Source organism: Xenopus tropicalis, chromosome 4 (assembly GCF_000004195.4).
Source record: "Xenopus tropicalis strain Nigerian chromosome 4, UCB_Xtro_10.0, whole genome shotgun sequence".
Lineage (NCBI taxonomy): Eukaryota > Metazoa > Chordata > Amphibia > Anura > Pipidae > Xenopus > Xenopus tropicalis.
Window position 1 is genome coordinate 139,241,936 of NC_030680.2, and position 21,879 is coordinate 139,263,814.

A 21,879-nucleotide genomic window follows, 5' to 3' on the forward strand; every position below is an offset into this window, starting at 1 on the left:
TCTCTCCAGAAATTTTATCCGGCACATGTTGCAGCAAGACCCGGGGGCAGAAGTGCTCTGCATCTGAACCCTTAGTGCTCTTGCATTTCTGCCCAGAGGCAACATAAATGATCCTTTATGTCTTTTGGGTTGCAGTGCCCCCCAATGCAACCCTCTTTTACTCTTTTTACTGCCAATTTCTCTAGTGCAAAACAACTTCTACTCTACTCTACGCTGCAGTGTAGCAAATGTACCCTAAGTTTCCCTATAGCGCAGAATACTCCATATTTATCAGACCATAAAGCAATAAATGGCCTTAAGTTTCCTATCCATAATGACAGTAGGCTGTATATACTAGTCAGCTGTTTGACAAATATCTGATTGGTTTAGAGATGTAGACAAATTTGTGACTCTTTTAAAACAGGAGTAAACAATCTTTCCTTGAAAGTTAATCAGGCATAAATAATATATAGTCATGCTATTGGCTGCAGACAGGGGCATCAGAGGAAGCAGACCCTGGGGGATAGAAATGTAGGCAGCCCAATGAGGCCCTAATTAATGAGCAATTTTAATATCTTGGTGAAACTGGTTAACTTAGAATTTCCTGTGGGGGCCCTACACTGAATTTGCTGTGGGGCTCAGCAACATTGAGTTACGCCACTGACGGCGGAGTTGGCTACTACTGGCTGGGTTATCAACTTGCACGTCAACACCGGGAACTGCACTGGCTCATCTTGTGATCCAATTGGTGGCAGAAAACTATGGGATGGACAAATCAGGCAAAGATCCACTAGTTTGGTCAAACAGGTGGATCTTCTTCTGCACTGTGAGTTTTGGCAATGTCGCTGCATAAAATTGGGTAAAAATGAAAGTCCTATACTTACAGACGGCAACTGGACACAGTTGGACTTCACATCGTATTCAATGTACGCCACCTCACGCCCGTCCTCGGCTTTGCCATCCTTGGTGTAGCAGGTGTCCCTCGTCTGATTAATTAACCGATCTATAAGATCCATAGAGTATAAGCACAAGCCAGACTCCTCGCCCACCTTTCCAGATGCGGCCTGCCACTGGGAGAATGCTGCAAACAGGACGTCCCCATCGGTTTTCAACACGCCCTTTGCCAGCCTCTCCCCAGGCTGAGTGACGTAGGCCGCCTGAAGAAGGTTGTAACTTTTATCCTTAGTTCGGCAGCTCAGAGGCAGTTCTACATAGGAATAATAGTGGGAGTCGTTGGGGCATATGCGGGAAATGTAGGTTTTGTATTCTCTGGACTGCGATTTAAGATCCCTACGATAGAACAGGAAGTAAACGTTGGACTTATGGGTAAAAGCCTTAATGAAATGGTGGTTGTACTCTGACAGCCGCCCTACCACAGCCAGTTTGGCCGTATCTTCATAGGAGAAGACCGAGTGGGACTCCATTTCACTGTCACCGCCCACCTCCAAGTTCCGAGTGGTAATTGGAGGGATGCCACCCGCCCCCTTACTTGTGTAGCCCCGCCCCACAAACAAAAGAGGGGATCCATCTTTAGAAAGTGCAACTAGGCCAACCGTGGTAACATTGGGGTCATTGGCAGCAACGTATTGGGTGTCAACCGGCCTCTCTGGCCTGAAGAGAACCGTTTGGACGGACCCCAAGCGTCTTGATTCGCAGATTCCTTGGTAGACACTTCCACAGACTATAAGTTCCCTTTTGCTGGGGACCACGAGCAGGAGTTTGTTGTGATTGTTTGTGTTCTGTGCTTGGGGGCAGTCTGTGGACACAGGGGGTAGACATTCCTTGCTGTCCCAAACTGGCCCAGTCCTGACCAACATTTCCACAGCTAAGTTTTCAGTCAGCTGGTAAAGGGAGTTTGTAGCCCCGACATACAAGGTCCCTGTGTTGGCATCCAGGGTAAGGTGGTTGAATATTGTGTTGTTCTGTACAAAAGCAACGTACGGGATGGTCCCAGAGACTGGCGTCCCGAGGAGACACAAGGCGGCAAGAAGCAGCGTTCCTGGAGGCATGGTGATCATTCTGCAATTCCACAAAGAAAAGAGAAAAATGTTCAATTCTGGCAATCCATCACAAATCATTATCATCAATCATCTCATACGTATTAAGTAAATATCTAAATACTGTTGGACTGGGCTTCGTGGCCCATCAGAGAACTTGAAATTCAAGGCCAACTATAATGACTACTGTCTATAGATACTCTGTACAGGCAGTATGTGTGGCATAGACCTTAACTATTGTTTCTTGCCTGATCATATTCCCCCTAGTAATGTCCAGGCATAAAACACTGGCACTAGGTAGAACATCCCCTTGGCTTGTGGGAGAGAATATGGCACCATGGAAGTATATAAGAAAGACTGTGGCCAGCAAGTCTTATTGTACAGCGCTGCGGGATATGTTGGCGCTTTATAAATAAATGTTAATAATAATAATAATGTATATTGATCACAAATAAAAGTCTGGCCAAATATGGGTTTAAAACAGGTAAATATTTCCAGCGGAGGTGTTTCCCTGCCCCCTGAACCAACCCGGCTCCACAGCATCCAAAACTGCTATTTTCCAAGCTATGAAACATCTGCTGATCTTATTTATGACACTCTGGAAACATTTGCTCTTCTATAGGAGAACGTTGGAACTTGCCTTTTTATCATGATTATCATTATATATGCACAGAGCCCTAAAGAGCTTGCAGCCACGAGAGCGGCACAGAATGTACCAAGAATGCACAGCTGAAACATTTCAATGCATTTCTTTATTAAATATTTTTCCTTCTAGTGGGAGAGAAAGGAAAGGGCGAGGAAGTGCTAACGAGGCAACAGCTCGGCACAGTGTTCTGCAGAGTCAGCTAAATAAAACTCATTAACCCAGGAGCTGGTTCTGGCAACGTGCGAGGGCACTGGGAAGTCACACCGAGACAGTAAATGAACCAACGGAACTCCCTGCCCCAGATAAACAACCATCTTCCTTTGCACTATTAAAATGGGGTTTGTCTATAGATTTGACATTTCCTCTGTTCTTGCTGATGACCATTAATGTTCTATTTCATGGCACAATAACAACCAGAATGGTGAACATCAGTTTTACAGTATCTATGGAATTCAGTCTAAAACAACTGGACTTCATCCGAGTCTGTTCAACTAGGGAATTCCCTGGAATTGAAACCCCCGAGGGTACAGTCCCAGCCATCCAATCATATTGTGACTTGATCATACTTTCTCACACCTGTGCATTTCAGCCAACACCTAACTGAATAAGTTCAATGGAACCATTGTGATTGGATGTCTGTGACTGTACTACCCTCGAGGGTTTAAATGCCGGGGAATTCCCTACCAGTCAATTGAACTAAAGAAGTCACTCACTATGAGTGGTGGAACACTCAGAAAAGTCCAGTTGTTTTAGACTTAATTCTACTAGATACAATACATCATGACTTGGATGAATGAGAATGTCCATAGACATGTGAACATCAGTTGTGCAGAGAGCACAAATAGTTGCCATGAAATTGCTGAAGATCAGGAAGATTTGTTTTAGGGTTACACTACATATAAAGGTTATTATATCCTTTTCCCATGCTCAAAATGCAGCCTGAAGGCAACCAAAATCACCAGTGATGGTCATACACATGTTGGATCTTCATGAGATATCCATAGGCAGTGATGGGAGAGATTTAGGAGTATTTTGAGAATGAATTTTGGGAATGGAAGAAAAGGTAATGGATGAATGACTGGAAATTGTACATGTGTTCTGGGCCTTATGTTGGGGTAGTGGGGGCCATAAGGTCCACGTTAGAGGGTCTGCTTGGGGTAAAACACTGAATAAGAATGATTGTTAGAAGGACAAGGGTTAGACATATACAATATACACATTAGGGTTGTCCAGTCTACAAGCAGGTTTAGTTAGTATCCATACTGTACAGTAATATGGAACTTATTACACCCTTAACTAAAACCTTATTCAGGATCTCATTAGTTCTACACCAAGCTCACAGTTTATATGCACATGTTTCCCAGGCAGACCAGGCATGCCCTTTACATAAAAGGCAGAAAGAAAATGTAAGGAGTTAAGTAAAGGAAAAAGAGGTCACGCAGAAGAAAAAGAGATAGGATGGCTGTGGAGCACATAGCAGCGAGACAGAATGTCATGGACACAAAGGGGAGCAAAAACAGGCAGTGGAGCAAACAGAAGAAAGATGGGATGGCAGGGAAGAGATACACAAAGACACTGGAGTAGACAGAGGTAGAGTGTCAGTGAGACAGGCAAAAAGCAATAGGAAGGCAGTGGAGCAGAAAGCAGAGAGGACTAATTGGAGTGGACAGGAGGCAGGTAAAATGGGAGTGAACCAAACAGAAAAGAAATAGGATGGCAGTGGTGCAGAAAGGAGTGAGAAAAAAGATGTAGAAGAAGAAAATAGCATAAAAAATGAGACAAAATGGAGAGGGAAGTGGCACAGAAGGAAGACAGAGAAGGGACAGGAGTAATATAGACAGCAGGAGAGAGAAGGTGGCATTAGAATACACACATTACACAGTGGAGCAGAAAGGGAAGAACAGCAGTTGAGCAAAAGTGAGGGAGAAGGGGAAAAACACTGGCAGTAAAAGGAGTAGAAACTGGCATTGAGGAAAAATCCCGCATTATGGCCAGTGCCTTAGAGTTAGACCATAGGCCCACTATGTTTCCTCCTTTTCTCACTCTCTCATTTTTCTCCTAGTCTCTTTTCTTTCCATACTATAATCTATTCTTCCATCTATTATGCTCCTTTGTTTCCATACAGGAGCAGGGACTGCCCACAAAATAGGCCAAATGGTTAGAAGCAGGAGGGCTCACTGACACCTGGGGCCGCTGGCAGTTTTCCTGGTATCCCCATGGGCCAGTCCGACACTGATTCTGACAGCTGACAACTAAAGAGACAACTAGAAGGAGCGAGAGAGAGGATGGCAGTGGGGCAGGAAAGAACAAAGAGACCTACATAGAATCTGGTTACGGAGCAAGAGAAAGAAAGAGAGGCATAAAGGGAAAGAAGGATGGAGGGAAGAATACAATGAAACCCTCCTTTTCTTGTCATATGTCAGGTTAGTTCTGTTCTATATAAATGGCTATCCCAGCAAGGGGCTCACATCTCAAATATTAGCAGGAGATAATTTCGCCCCCCCATGTGCAGCCCACTGCTAAATGCCCTTTAGAACCCCGGCAGAAATTTCATTCTTGTGCCTAATTCCTGGTCTCCAACCTGGCTAATGATCCTTAGCCCATCTGCTAGCGTTTCCTCCGTAATATATTGGTTGCACGTGGGCTCGGTGCACACTCAGGAGCCTCTCAAATGAGCCAGTGAATGAGGAAAGACAAAAGCCTAAATAATAGCAGGACCCCCCCAGGCCAATCATGGCTTCTAACCACAGCTCATTAGTCTGCCTATTATTTGGGATCTGTAATGTGTGGCTGATCCCATCGTTCATGGCTGTACCCGGTAACAAAGACAGATAGGGCTGGCTCTACGCGCTTACACCTCCTTAATGGCCTGCGAGACGCATTAAACTAATTGTTGCGTGTACACTTTGCTTGTTATGCCACATCGCATTTTCTACTTAAAGTAAAACCATCATTCCGCTCTTATAATCCTATTTACCATTAAACACAAGCTTTAATAATGTAACACACTATCCTGTCCCGGGGCCAGATTGCATCAAATTCTTATGCATCAATCCCTGCGTTCCTGCTTGATAAACCCCCCAACCATTCTGGCTTTAACATCCATCTCTGAAGGTTGGTTCCCACTGGCAACTTCTTTCAACCACTGTACAAAACAGGTGCTTTAGTCAGATTGCATTAGTCCCTTTATGTTCAGTATCAGACATCTGCCTTCCGGGATCTAAATGCAGAGGACCGATAAAAAAAAACCAGGAGGTGACTGGTTGCTATTGGTTACTAGACCAGAGCAAACTTTGCATGTCTTAAAGTAAAGACCAACTTATAGCCAGTGTTCTCCTCAGAAAATTGCCTATAGTAGCAGTGGGGGGATAATAGCCTCTGGGAAGGGACTGGGGCTGTGGGATAGCAGGTACAGTAGGGAGAGATGGTGCCTATAGTAGCAGTGGGGGGATAATAGCCTCTGGGAAGGGACTGGGGCTGTGGGATAGCAGGTATAGTAGGGAGAGATGGTGCCTATAGTATCAGTGGGGGGATAATAGCCTCTGGGAAGGGACTGGGGCTGTGGGATAGCAGGTATAGTAGGGAGAGATGGTGCCTATAGTAGCAGTGGGGGGATAATAGCCTCTGGGAAGGGACTGGGGCTGTGGGATAGCAGGTATAGTAGGGAGAGATGGTGCCTATAGTAGCAGTGGGGGGATAATAGCCTCTGGGAAGGGACTGGGGCTGTGGGATAGCAGGTATAGTAAGGAGAGATGGTGCCTATAGTAGCAGTGGGGGGATAATAGCCTCTGGGAAGGGACTGGGGCTGTGGGATAGCAGGTATAGTAGGGAGAGATGGTGCCTATAGTATCAGTGGGGGGATAATAGCCTCTGGGAAGGGACTGGGGCTGTGGGATAGCAGGTATAGTAGGGAGAGATGGTGCCTATAGTAGCAGTGGGGGGATAATAGCCTCTGGGAAGGGACTGGGGCTGTGGGATAGCAGGTATAGTAGGGAGAGATGGTGCCTATAGTAACAGTGGGATAATAGCCTCTGGGAAGGGACTGTGGCCAGTGCCAGATTTTAAAATCTTGCACCCCCCCCCCCCAGGCCAGCCGCCTTCTGCATCCATCAACCCCCCCTATTGCACAGCATGCAGGCATACACATTATGTGCTTGTTCTGGTTGCCTTCAATGCCATATGTGCGCGGTTGCTCACTAGTTCCTATAGACACCCGCAACACCATGGCCCATTTAACACCTCCCAAAAACAAAAGCATATTTTAACTGTTTCATTTCCATGATGCCTCCCAATTTGAACCCCCTACACAATAATTATTAATCTAGGGACTTAATGATGATTTTCATATTCACCGCTGCTGGATTTGCTATTAGAGATTTATTTTAGAGTTTAATGAACTTGTTGGAAAGGGCCAAGCTTGGTATTTGGAATTCTTTTAGTCGTGGTGGTCTCAATAAGTGACTCCCCCATATTTTTAGGATGTTATCATTCCACAGTGTACAAGATATAAAACCTCCCCTTGCTATGAGCTGGCCCAGCGCCATTAGGGTCAGGCTGATAATATCACTGATCGGTACATACAATAAATCACAGGCCAAATGCTGTTCTAGTTAAGTGGATGGGAATCTCCCCCAAATTTATACACAGTGTGGGAAAAAAACAAAAGTCTTACTAAAAGCAATGGTTGCCTTTTTTCTGGGGGTACTACGTTCCTCCCCTCCCTTGCCCCTTATGTAAGCAGCTCTGCCGACTGCAATACTGTAATAATTAGGGGGGCATGCAGATCTCTAGCTGCAAATATTATACGACTCTATGAAACTTGTTTATAATAATAAATAGCGTACCCCCCTACTGTGAAATATAAGGATATTAGAAGTCACCTCTGAGTTCCATGACCTGCATAAAAGCCTTCAGCCTTGTGTCTTTATATGGTATATATTTTACAACAGGTACATTATTCACTTTGAATTCTGTTATCCAGAATGCTCAGGACCTGGGGTTTTCTGGATAAGGGATCTTTCTGTAATTTGGATCTCCATACTTCTCCATATGTCTCAAAAAATCATTGAAACAATAAATAAACCCAATAGGATTGTTTTGGCTCCAAAAAGGATTAATTATATCTTAGTTGGGATCAAGTACAGGTACTGTTTTATTCTTACAGAGAAAAGGGAATCATTTAACCATGAAATAAACCCAATAGGACTGTTCTGCCCCCAATAAGGGGTAATTATATCTTAGTTGGGATCAAGTACAGGTACTGTTTTATTATTACAGAGAAAAGGGAATCATTTAACCATTAAATAAACCCAATAGGACTGTTCTGCCCCCAATAAGGGGTAATTATATCTTAGTTGGGATCAAGTACAGGTACTGTTTTATTCTTACAGAGAAAAGGGAATCATTTAACCATGAAATAAACCCAATAGGACTGTTCTGCCCCCAATAAGGGGTAATTATATCTTAGTTGGGATCAAGTACAGGTACTGTTTTATTATTACAGAGAAAAGGGAATCATTTAACCATTAAATAAACCCAATAGGGCTGTTCTGCCCCAATAAGGGGTAATTATATCTTAGTTGGGATCAAGTACAGGTACTGTTTTATTATTACAGAGAAAAGGGAATCATTTAACCATTAAATAAACCCAATAGGGCTGTTCTGCCCCCAATAAGGGGTAATTATATCTTAGTTGGGATCAAGTACAGGTACTGTTTTATTATTACAGAGAAAAGGGAATCATTTAACCATTAAATAAACCCAATAGGGCTGTTCTGCCCCCAATAAGGGGTAATTATATCTTAGTTGGGATCAAGTACAGGTACTGTTTTATTATTTTAACATTTTGAATTATTTAATTAAAATGGAGTCTATGGGAGATGGCCTTCCCGTAATTTTGAACTTTCTGGATAATGAATTTCCGGATAACAGATCCTATACCTGTATATATTTCTGTCAGGCAGCTGACAAAACATTTAATACAAAGCAACGGTGCAACGTTATTTCTCTGCCGTCTGTACTGACAAGTTACGGAGCATTTTACATACTTGCCCCTGGCTCTGTTGCTCTCTATGACATACCTGGCTAGGAATCTGAATTACTGTACATATAAAATGATTCATTTGTCTTCTGGGCTTATATTTCTAAATTTGTGTTGATTGTGCTCTGAAAAAAGAAACACTTAGATAAACAGGCAAATTAATTCTACGGCCAATCACAGGCTCGCGGTTATAACCTTGCAGAAGTTTCTCCGACATGTTTCTCCGGTCGCTGAAACCCAGCAAGCGGGCAAAGTGCCATATTCCCCTCCCGTAGTCTGATACCCACAAGAGATGCCCCTCTGGGTCGCCAGGCTGTGCAACAAGTGGGCTGCACCTTTAGCAATTTGCTGTGCAAGTCATTACAGGGAGGTGATTACCGGGGAGTGCGGCTCTCAGCAAAGCTCCGGAATGCTCTGAAAGGAACAGTTTGCCTCTGCCAACGCTTTTTTATTACACGGTGCCTGAGACTGGGAGGGAAAGTTCCTTAGTAATGTAGTGCATTCCTGTAATGTTAATGGGCCGAGTGATTAGAGCTGCACTTAGCTGGCACCTTCTGGTACAAACGGAGCCCTACTATCTATATGGTAATCACTAGATACAGATTACCCAGCATGCATGATGTTAGGGCTTAACTCCATCAGTGCCAGAAGGCTCAAAGCAAGGGCTGGTGGTGGAAGTACCCAGGGTGTGGGTCAGTAAGAAAGGCTCAAATATAGGCCCTTGTGACTATAATTAGGGTTTATGTACTCAGACAAAGGCACTTTTTTTTGTTTCTTTTTAAAGAAAATAACAGATGACAGTCTAAGGCAGGGGTGGCCAATACATCGATCACGGTCCACCAGTCGATCCCCTATGGATTTCTGGTGGGCCGCGATCAAGCCGGGGATGTGGAAGTGCTGCGGGAATGCGTACGTACGCTGTGTCGCATACGTACGCATTCACACTGCACTTCTGCATCGGCCCGGTTGTGATCGACTGGTGGACCGGGATCGACGTATTGGCCACCCCTGTCTAAGACTTTTATTTTCTTTATAAAAAAAAACAAGGATAGTTTTGGGCTAAAAAATTTCATCTGGCCACCCCTAATCTATGGGGGAAGCCACACAGAGCTACTAGTAGGAGCTACTTGTTGTGGCTACTAAAATAGACAATGTTGATCATTTACTGATAACTGTCTCTACGTGTTTTAGCAGAGGCAATTCTCAGTATTGTCTATGGCAGGGGATTTTCTGGTGTTCAGTAGCCGTGACAAGTAGCTGCTACTAGTAGCTCTGAGTGTCTTCACCCTAAAGGTGGCCATACACGAGCAGATCCGCTCGCTTGGCGATGTCGCCAAGCGAGCAGATCTTCCCCCGATATCCCCACCTTCGGGTGGGCGATATCGGGGAGCATTTAGATTAAAAAAAAAATAATCCGATCGTTTGGCCCTGGGGCCAAATGATCGGATTATGTGGGCGGCAATGGGGCAGTCGGATCGGGGACCGCATCAACGAGCCGATGCGGTCCCCGATCCGACCGGATTTTCTAACCTGGCCGATCGAGATCTGGCCAATTTCAGGCCAGATATCAGTCGGCCAGGCCGCTCTGCTCTCCCCATACACGGGCCGTTTAGCTGCCGAATCGGTCCAAGGGACCGATATCGGCAGCTATAGTTGGCCCGTGTATGGGGACCTTAAGGCCTGTGGCACACGGGGAGATTAGAGAGTGATAATCTGAGACAGTTTGCGATTGGTCTTCATTTTTTATTATTTACTGTTATATGTAGCAGCTCTCCCGTTTGGAATTTCAAAATTACCCTAGCAACCAGGCGTTGATTTGAATGAGAGACTGAAATATGAATAGGAGAAGGCCTTAATAGAAAGGTAACTTATAAACAGCAACACTAAAACTGCAGCCTCACAGAGCAATAGTTGACTGCTGGGGTCAGTGACCCCCACTGAAAGCTGTAAAGAGTCAGAAGAAGAAGGCACATAATTCAAAAGCTATAAAAAGTAAATAATGAAGACCAATTGAAAATTTGCTTAGAACTGGCCACCATTGCTATGGTCTGCATATAGCAGTGGCATTTTAGTCTGGCATGACAGAAGCAAGTCCATAGGTGCAACAGCTTATGTAATGAGCACTAAAGGGCACTTAAATTAAATTAGCCCTCATATCTTTTCCCTTTTAAAGGCTATTTCTGAACCAAAGGCTGAGTCTTTGGAGCAGCTTGTGGTTTTATCTTACTGAGCCCAAATCGCGCAGCAGAGAGCGTAAATGTCGACATACCATATATCACTCAGTGAGACTCATTAGTGTTCTCCGCTCAATGGCACAGCCACCTTCCATTAAGCTTCTGCAGACCGTCTCGCTGTAATTTATATGGCTCGGATACCGAAGTGCCATCACTGAGTGTCATGGAGGAAATTAACCCAGATACACGGCACTACATCACCGTGTTGACAAAAAGATGAGAGAGAGACAGTGAATTCCAAGGGCAGGAAATCAGTATCTGGGGGTTCTGGAAGGTAAAAATGAAGAACCATATTTAGAACCATATTAGCTAGCAACACTGAAATCCACAAAGTACTGAAGGATCTTTAGAATCAAAAGATAACTTAAGGTCCCCATACATGGGCCGATCCACTCACTTGCCACCTACGGGTGGGCGATATTCCCAGGCTAATTCGATCGTTTGGCCCCAGGGTTAAAAATTGTAATGACGGGTATAGGAAAAGTCGGTCCGGGGGCCGCATCAACGAGCCAATGTGGTCCCCGATCCGACTAGATTTTTTAACCTGGCCGATCGAGATCTGCCCGATTTTAGGCCAGATATCGGTCGGACAGGCCTGTCGGTAGTGCCCCTGCACGGGCCGATTAGCTGCCGAATCAGTCTAAGGGACCGATATCGGCAGCTAGAATCATCCCGTTTATGGGGACCTTTAGTCATGATCTACATGGAAAAATACCTTTGCGTGTACCTTCTACTAAAGGACTATTAGGTCCAGGAGGACTCAGGAGGATCTAGCGTCAACAAAATGGGGATTATTTTTGGGTTCAGATCCATAAATTAGGAATCTTTGTTCTATGGACAGCCAGAGATATCCTCAAACTGATATAGAGATAAGCCTCAAGCAAATAAATGAATGGGTTATGGTATCACTTTTGGGCCGTGGACACCTGTGGACTGCTCTGTGCAACTGCTATGTGATACCAACCCACTTCTCTACTGGGGGTAACAACATGACCATCTGTGGCTTTGCCAACTGGATCATAAATCTGGGACTTAACTTTTAATGTGCCAGGGCAAACCAAGGAGCTAAAATGCATGAAAAGAGAGTGGTCAGAGTTGTGACTCAATGCAAACTAATTTAAGCAGCTGCTCCCCGACCCCCTAGTTCCCCAACACTTAGCCCTACGGTTTAAGGAGACCTCTTTGGTTTACAAGCCCAACCAATAACAATTATACCCAAATGTAATGTTGTTATGATAACAGGGATAGGAAAGACAGTATTTTTCTTCTCAAAAATGTGCCAACCCCGCTGGCTGGCAGGCCTATATGACCAGAGAGAAGTAAACCGGGCAGCACTTGGGGGCCCATTGTATCCCTAAGCTAAAAATCAGGAGATCTGCCCTTGTGTTAATGTATTAAATATTACTACATTATGCTGGGGCACTGACGTATTAATGCTCCTTTATGGGCTGTTGCTGAACCATCAGTGCTTTTCCCCATGGAGCATGCGTAAGGATTTAGATTAAATACTGCATTACAATACCCCATTATTCTAGGACACTTCTTCCCTCGAGATGCAAACCAATTGCGAGCACAAATTCTACAGATTAGAAGTTCGAAACAACAAAATATGTTAACAGGAAAATGCTTCCCCATAAATGCTTACGGCAGAGGTTGTTAGCAGTGCCGGGCCTAGCCGGATGGACGCCCAAGCCAACCCAGCTGGCTACCCTAAATTTGCCCCCCCCCCCCCCCATTTGCACGAGCGAATAAGCATGTGCTAGTGCGCATAGCTTTTCTGCCTACCTGTAGTCCTGGTGGTTGGACTTTTCAGTTCAAGCCCCCTCTTAGGGGTCAGGATCCCCCTTAGCTAATAAAAAGGTTATAGATATAGGAAAGCACATGTATCTAACAGTATCCACGGCAGATTGTTTAAAGGAACAGTAACACTAAAAAATGAAAGAGCTTTAAAGTAATAAAAATATAATGCACTGTTGCCCTGCACTGGTAAAACTGGTGTGTTTGCTACAGTAACTCTACTATAATTTATATAAATAAGCTGCTGTGTAGCCACGGGGGCAGCCATTCAAGCTGGAAAAAAGGAGAAAAGGCACAGGTTACATAGCAGATAACAGATAAGCTCTGTAGAATACAATAGTGTTTTATCTGTTATCTGCTATGTGCCTGTGCCTTTTCTCCTTTGAATGGCTACCTCCATGGCTACATAGCAGCTTATTTATATAAATTATAGTAGACTTTCTGAAGTAAACACACAACTTTTACCAGTGCAGGGCAGCAGCACATTATATTTTAGTTACTTTTATACACTTTCATGTTTTGGTGTTACTGTTCCTTTAACCCCCTGGTTCTCAGTCTCATTGACCTTCAAGCTGGTCTAACTAGAGAGAAAATAGACACTCTCCCCAAATTTCACTTTTACTATCCTTTACATTGAGCCCTCTTCTACTGCTCCACCCACCCCTGGGGTGGTCAGTTCTACAATTCGGGAACCACTTGTTGTCCAACAAGGGGCTCTAGGGCCAGATATGGTCCTTCCATGGATTTTCTGGGCCTCAGCCTTCATTATCTAGAGAAGTAATATTTTGATTGGCCAATGAGCTTCACGCTATCATAGATATATATCCATATAGCTAAAGGTTCCCACAGTGGATAATGTCAACAGATGCACCTGACTTGGCACCACTGACCCAGATGCAAACGTTAGAAACAACTTACATCCGATTTGCATGGCTGCAATTACATTAAATTGGTAAAATAAGATGTCAGTTTGTATTAAAATCGCACTTTGCTTACTGCACTTGAATTTGTAAATGCCCCATAGGATTTTGCAGTGCCTGAGCAATACAATGTTACGGCATAGTAACTGAGATTGCACCATGGATGCCTAACCTGCTTCCTTCCAGCACTTAATGGGCTAAAATTCCCAGCATATCCCTGTGGCAATTAAAGGGGCGCCTTCCCTGAAAGTGATTCAGTACGTTAAACCGTATTTTTATGCAAACTAGCAATGCAATGTAATGTGAAACTTCAAAACAATATTTAAGCCTGTGTTCTAAGCTGAATAGAGCTATAAAAATGTACGGCAAAGCGAAGATAGCTCCTTTTTAATGATGCCTTGAAGCTGCTTGCTCACAATACATTCCACGCCGTCATGTCGGTACCTGCGGATCTAAATGCTCCGCAATAAAGAGGCACAGGAAAGAGAAAGAAAGATCTGAACATCTCAGCTTCCCTCCCTGCTACAACTTGTCTACAAGGTAACAATTACTTCTTCTGTGTGCGATCTAATTACCGTTTTACCTAATTGCAGACTTCTATCTAGCCCCAGGCTCGCTCCGTAGGATGTTCCACCTTGCACCGTCTCTATGAAGAACAAAAGTTTTCTGCCACTCGGTTTTCATTAACATCACAGGAATGAAAGTTTGGCAACTGGTAATGCAGTTGGGTGAGGACAGCAGTGTTAAAGATGTGTGATAATACTGTGAAAGCCTCTGTTCTTGAGAGTAGCGTCTAACAATCCAAATCCACTCGCAGGTGAGACTTTCTTTCCCAATAAAAATGGTTGAGGATTAGACCAGGTGTTTTAAGGAAATATCCAATGAACCCATGACCAAGATTCACAATGGCCGGGTCTCTAAACCTCAATGTCAAGTAAAGACCAAGAATTGAAATGGCCGAGCCAGCACAAAGACTTAATGAGGCTTAGGCCACTGAATTTAAAGCTTCATAAACAACATTTGTTTACACAGAAACCCCAAATATACCTATCCCTGTAATCTGTTCCTTCAAAAGAGTAGGAATAAATACAATTTTGATATGCTGAAATCCAGCTGCAAAACAGTTCTCTTTCTGCATCATCTGAATTCCTGGCAGGGGAGGAGGGACTAAAACATATATTGTAACAACTTCTAGACAGCTTACAGACTGCATTGCATTGTGATATTACTTTCCTTACTGATATCTAGGGATGCACCGAATCCATTACTTTTGGGTTCCGCCAAACCCTGAATCCTTTGTGAAATATTTATCCGAATACGGAACCGAATCTGTATATGGAAATTAGGCCATGGAAGGGTTAAATAGAAGCACGCGCCCAAATTTTTTTTAATTCTGTGTTCATGTAATCAAAAGTCATGTGATTTGTTCGGCCAGATGCTTGGATTCGATCAAATCCAAATCTTGCTGATTTCTCCATCATGGATTCACTGCATCCCTATTGACATCACGTGTGCAGGGAATTGTGGGATTGGGAGGATGCAGGCTGAAGGCTGGGGACAGGCGACTACTGTTACATTCTATTTGAGTCACAAAGTAGTCAGCCAGACCAGAAGGGGAACAGGGGGCGGGGCTTAGGGAACTGTTCCAAACCATATTATTACAATAAATATCATGAAAAGGCTTCATATTTTTTAATTGATGTATATTGCAAAGTTCTTTGAAATTATGGTTACTTTTGAAGTTTCCCTTTAAAGGGACAGCTCATGAGCACAGACTGGGGTACAGTATCAGTAGCTAACATGTCCTGAGGCTCTTGTTTATGATAAGTCTAGATTCTGCAACAGTGGGTCCGTTTTAGCATGACTGCTTTGGTAAATGACCCCTTTTAGCAGACACTTTCACCTAAGTGCCAGCTGACTTAACTGTGTGCAATTATTACCTTCAATAACATTAGCCTGAAGGCGGCCATACACACTACAATTACAATCTTGTCCATGATCACTGGTCTTAAGTTGAATTGTCAGATATGCAGGTAAAAACAAAGGAATTCTTTATCCCTATCTGACGAATCAGCATTAACGATACGATGTGCAGGTACCCGATCAAAATTTTTAGTCCCGCCCGATTGACAAAATGACTTTTTCTTTGTTTCGTACAATAATATTGGTGCATGTATGGCCACCTTTAGGCTGGTCACCCTCAGGGCATCTTCTGGCCACTTCAGGAAGTCAAACTGCAATGAACTCATTGTACAGAAGGGGGCACTGTTGGTGCTGTGACTTCTTACACACGAATGGGGGTCACTGACTGGGATTATTAGCCCAGAGCAACCACATAGAATTCAGTTAAAGGAACTGCCTGACTCCCAGTGGCCAGCTGGTTGGCCATTTGGTAAAAAGTGACTGACGATATCTATTCTCATCTCAATTCTCAGAGAACTGGTCTTTTTGAGCCAATTTTTACTATTTCACAAAAAAGGGGGGCTACTCACAAATTCAACAACATAAGTGAACTCCTGTAGGTCGTGAACTTTATGCCAAAAAATGTAAATCAACCTGCGGTTTTGTCTGCAAATTCATGAATTTCGAAATGTGCCTGTCTCTCATTACCCGACATGCTGGAATTGTTTCAGTTGGTGACAGTGCAGGAGAAGTTCAACGTGTGCCCGCAAAGCCATTAAACTCAGGATTTACTGGTCTGTCCCATTCTGCAAGTGCTAATTTGTGTATTAGTCATTTCCAAATGATCTAGGGACCAGGAGAGCGAAGGAGGGAGGGAGCGTTTGGCTCGGGATCCTTTCCCAAGGGTAGAGAGGGGAGAATTCTCCCCGGTGGCTGTCTCGCAGAGCTGTCCAGGTGCACAGAATAGAAATGAGATAATCATAACCCGAGCAGACTGTCTCATTAAGGGCCCCTGCCGTGCAGGTCTCCTCTTGCAACCAACACACCAACTCCTTCCTCCTGTAAATCCTTTTGGATGGCGAATAAGTTTAGTAAATCCTAACGGCTTTCGGTAATGGAAATCCCAGTGCGCCCGCGGTGCCCACAGCAGATTGGAACAGGGAGTAATCACTTTTACTCACTGTACATTAGGACTGTCTGATGGATTCCCACAGCCTTTTATTAGAGCGAGCAGGGCGATCACGGGGCCCTTATCTGCTTATACAAAAAGAGATGCTATGTTATTAAACTTTAATCACTTACTATATTGAACAGACCAAAAAAAGCCTTGTGATTATTTCATGCTCAGGAGTCACTTTGCCCCCATACTGAAGCAGTGGAGGAAATAAATAGGCTTTATGGAAAGTAATTCCGAATATACACCAGCCATGGGCCACTGGGTTTTTTAAATTGTCCTTTATCATCAAGGCAGAACTGCCTGTATATTGTTCTGAATGGGTCTTCCCTCGACTGCTCTTGCAAAGCCGGCTATAAAGCACAAAGCTCCATGTCTTGTAACTGATAGTGACCAGATGTTTGCATTGTACATGTTATTTATGGCTTCTGTGTATTATGTAAAAATATATTACACAGAAGTATAAATGGCAAGGGAAACCTGGAAATTATACAGGCTCTGCCTATTTGTGCCCCAGTCTATATTAGTTCTTATTCCTGCTACCTTCTCCCACCCATATCCCTTGGCCACTTATTGTGCCCTGCACACTATTGTGCCCCACTTCTTTGTGCTTTGTAGGAAACATAACAAAAATCCTTCATATAAAGCAGATAATAGGGTCATTTACTAATATTGCACCCATCAATGTACAATACATTTTGCATTCCTGGATGTACAGGTATAGGATCTGTTATCTGGAAACCCGTTATCCAGAAAGCTCCGAATTACAGAAAGCCTGTCTCCCACAGACTTCGTTTTAATCAAATAATTCAGATTTTTTAAATTGATTTCCTATTTCTCTATAAAAAGAAAACAGTACCTGTACTTGATCCCAACTAAGATATAATTACCCCTTATTGGGGACAGAACAGCCCTATTGGGTTTATTTAATGGTTAAATGATTCCCTTTTCTCTGTAATAATAAAACAGTACCTGTATTTGATCCCAACTAAGATATAATTACCCCTTATTGGGGCAGAACAGCCCTATTGGGTTTATTTAATGGTTAAATGATTCCCTTTTCTCTGTAATAATAAAACAGTACCTGTATTTGATCCCAACTAAGATATAATTAATCCTTATTGGATGAAAAACATTTCTACTGGGTTAAATTAATGTTTTATTGATTTTTTTAATAGACTTACCCTTGGTAACTTACCCTTACACTTTTTTAATAAACCCTTGGTCCCAAGAATTCTTGATAACGGGTCCTATACCTGTACCAGCACTGGGGTATCAAGTAAGGAAGCTCAGCTGGGAGGGAGCTTATACTTAGCATAATGTGGCCATAGGGACATTGCTGTCTTTTTCAGTTATTGTACATAGCGAATGCAAGTGCCCCCCGTTTAGCCCTGGTGCACCCATATATGTTCATAAACCAGCAAAATATTTTATCCCCAGGCATTAGGCACAGAAATGTTTTTTTGCACTTTGGGCAACGTGATAAATGAGCCCAGCATTATGCCACCCAATTTAATACACCCCAGCCAATCTGGTGAGGGACCACAGGGACTATATCCTGCCACCCCATTATATACACCCCAGCCAGTCTGGTGAGGGACTACAGGGACTATATCCTGCCACCCCATTATATACACCCCAGCCAGTCTGGTGAGGGACTACAGGGACTATATCCTGCCACCCCATTATATACACCCCAGCCAGTCTGGTGAGGGACTACAGGGACTATATCCTGCCACCACATTATATACACCCCAGCCAGTCTGGTGAGGGACTACAGGGACTATATCCTGCCACCCCATTATATACACCCCAGCCAGTCTGGTGAGGGACTACAGGGACTATATTCTGCCACCCCATTATATACATCCTGACCAGTCTGGTGAGGGACCACAGGGACTACATCCTTCCACCCCATTATATACACCCCAGCCAGTCTGGTGAGGGACTACAGGGACTATATTCTGCCACCCCATTATATACATCCTGACCAGTCTGGTGAGGGACCACAGGGACTATATCCTGCCACCCCATTATATACACCCTAACCAGTCTGTTGAGAAACCACATGGACTATATCCTGCCACCCAATTATATACCCCTCCTAGACTGTCTGGTGAGGGTCCACAGGCCTTATATTGTGCCACCCCATTATATACCCCCCAGGCAGTCTGTTGAGGGACCACAGGGAGTGCAGGAACAACAAGGACCCTTTGTCTGTAATGAAGCCATCACAATTATCTGTGCTGGAGACCCGCCAAGCCTCTCGCTGAGATTGCTCTGACTCTGACTAATCCCCTGTTCTCATCCAACCGAGGCAATTTCAGTATCCAGTAAGGTGCATTCTGCAAATCTCACCAACCATTTCTCTTACAGAAACCAGAAAAGTGCAAGGTACCAGAGGAATGCACCCAGAGCTGACCGACCACCCTACATTACACTGACATACAGTATAACCTACTATAGGCAGAATATAAATGTGTTTATATATAGACCCTGTGCACACTGAAAAAGTTAGTATAAAAACAGTAAAAACAGTACACTGCTCAACAAGCAAACAGTTGCCGTGGTGCTACCATATATATATTTCTATATATATGCACACACACAAAAGGGGCAAATGTACCAAACAATGTAATATTGTTCAATGGGTTCCAGCCAAAGCCCGGTGCATTACACTTCTACTGACATACGGTAGTCATACCGATAGTTCTGTATTCAAATGAACATACATATATCATATATATATGCTAAGATAACAGCCTAATATAGATATAGATGATGATAGATAGATAGACAGACAGACAGACAGATAGATAAATAGATGGATAGATGGATGGGTAGATAGATAGATAGATAGATAGATAGATAGATAGATGATAGATAGATAGATAGATAGATAGATAGATAGATAGATAGATAGATAGATAGATAGATAGAGATTATAGATAGACAGATTGTAGTAAACTCTGCTACTGTGGACATTTTGGTTAAGGGCATTTGTCTTATGATTCATTATCCTGTTCCTGTTCCTGTTCCCCACTTCCTGTCTAAGCTGAGAGCCAGTGTGGGGAAGCCTTACCTGCCATGTTATAAGACATATACCAGAACTGAGGCTCATTTAACAACACTGGGCAAATCTGCCTGTGTGCAGTAACCCATAGCAACCAATCAGTGATTAGCTTTTGTCAGACTGTTGCATGTAGAACAATGAATGCAACAATATGACCGGTTGCCAAGGGCAGATTTGCCCAGTGTTGATAACCACTGCTTCACCTGAACTAACACAGCAGAATCATTTAACCCACTGCTATCCAAGTAGTTTATCACAATCTTACTATTGGGGCGGCCATTTACCATGGCATAATAATGTTACACAACTGCTGCAATCTTGGAAGCAAACAACCCCACAACCATTAGAGATACTGCTGGGATATTGTCCCGGAATGCAAAAATCCATTCTATCTGTGGGCACATATCCCTTATATACTGTGGCCTTAAAAACTAATCTCAGCACCGGGCCATTATCCGGCAGCCATTACATGCATGAGCAGCAGGGCAATAACAATAAGATGTGCTTATTCCCCAGCTCTGGGGCTGTCCTTGCTTTATTTTTCATGTAAACACCTGAAATTCCAGCTACTGTATGTGCTCCCCACTACTGCAAAATCATTTTAGGGCCCGCTGAAACATCAGAAATCTGACTTCTTATGCAAACATATACTGTAATGGCTCACTAGCCTCGCCGGGCCCTCTGCATTCCTGGGGCCCCTGCAATTGCAGACTCTGCTGTTTTTTTTTTGTTGTGCCCTTGTACTAATCCTAATATAAATATGCTCGGTGTGAAACTAGCCTCGCAGGCAGGATTTTCCCAGTTTAGGCGTGACAGTGCCATGAAAATGTGGAGATATAGTTACCCTTTAACTTTCACTGGAATGTACCAAGTAATGAAATATAAATAGAATGAATCCACATACAGTTCAAACACACTGACAGGCCGGGAAGTGCTGGTGAGAGGAAAGACTTACAGCTGGGATCTGCTCTAATGATCCGGTGCCGCCATAGCCTTTGAGTCGGGCGGCCATTAGTTCTACCCATTTGCAGAGCAGCAGCATTTGAAGAAGGAGTTTAAAAGAGTTTGTTTTCATGAGCCACTTGACATGGAACATCCCCAAAAGCCCCTGTCATCATTTTGAAGTGTCTTTCCCACAGGAACCATATCTGTGCCACGGGAGCGCGACCCTCTGCAGCCAGAAGTGCCAGCGCCACAATGCTCTTACAAACCCCAAGAGATACTGCAATTGGATTCCAATGAAAAAGATTAAACTCCAGCCACACAGTCCTAGCTGGGCCCCGGGCCCCCAGCAGAATTGGAAGACATATTAATAGTCAATCAGTACAATCTTGGCAAAGGCCCCCGACAGTGGAAGGCAAGATGGTAGAACATCTGGACAAATGGACATGAAGCTGTCCAACTGTACTGAACCTGTGTGTCCAGCTCTGGGGTGTTCAGACATACAAAGTTTGGGGTGTAAAAATGGCTGCTTTGTTTTTATATTATCATTAGGGCTGTCTGTAACAAATACCCCCACAAATGTAGTGAGATCTCCCCAGGGCCAACTTTAATGGCAGGAATAGTGACTTTGTGAGACCCCCATTAATGACAGTAGTAAAGTAGGATTCTTGGTGGGAGCTGTACACGAAGGGGCATATTTATTATGCTGTGTAAAACAAATTTGCTGGAAAAACGGTGTAAAAAGCTGTGTAAAATAAACGCCGTCCGAACGCCAGATTTTACACTATTATTTTACATTAGTTCCGGCAAAAGAAAAAACATGTAAAACAATTAGACTGATTTTGCACCGATTTTTACACGCCAAAGGCTGGCGATGTGTGGCGAATTTTATTGATGTTTTTTACACAGCATAATAAATATGCCCCTAAGATACTCCAAAACCAACTGAAGGGCTGTAGGTTGGGCAAAACTGACAAAGTCCTACTGCTGCCACCTTGCCCTACTGCATCTGTATTCCTTCTAACTGCTAGCCCGAGTGCAAGACAAGTTGCCCCCCAGTTGTATCCCACTAACAGTGGGGTGTGAGAGAATGGGTGAACATTGCAGCTCAGTCACTGCTTGGGCTCCGTGGGCCCCAGATTTGGTCACCAAGCAGCCAAACACCATTGTGCGTT

The 21,879-nt window shown here is 43.7% G+C and overlaps 1 protein-coding gene across 2 annotated transcripts in view; it reads right to left on the reverse strand.

Annotated features, from left to right (window-relative positions):
* Positions 1 to 21,879, reverse strand: part of plxnb1 (plexin B1) — a 112,234-nt gene that overhangs the window by 35,217 nt on the left and 55,138 nt on the right. The window contains exons 3-4 of one of the 2 annotated variants that reach the window (XM_031901190.1): positions 10,932 to 11,163; positions 864 to 1,998 (exon numbers count right to left, since the gene is read on the reverse strand). In XM_031901190.1, the coding sequence (XP_031757050.1) occupies positions 864 to 1,997 (1,134 nt within the window). In that variant the 5' untranslated portion in view covers position 1,998; positions 10,932 to 11,163. The remainder of the gene's footprint in view (positions 1 to 863; positions 1,999 to 10,931; positions 11,164 to 21,879) is intronic. The other variant, XM_012961699.3, reaches the window with a different exon arrangement.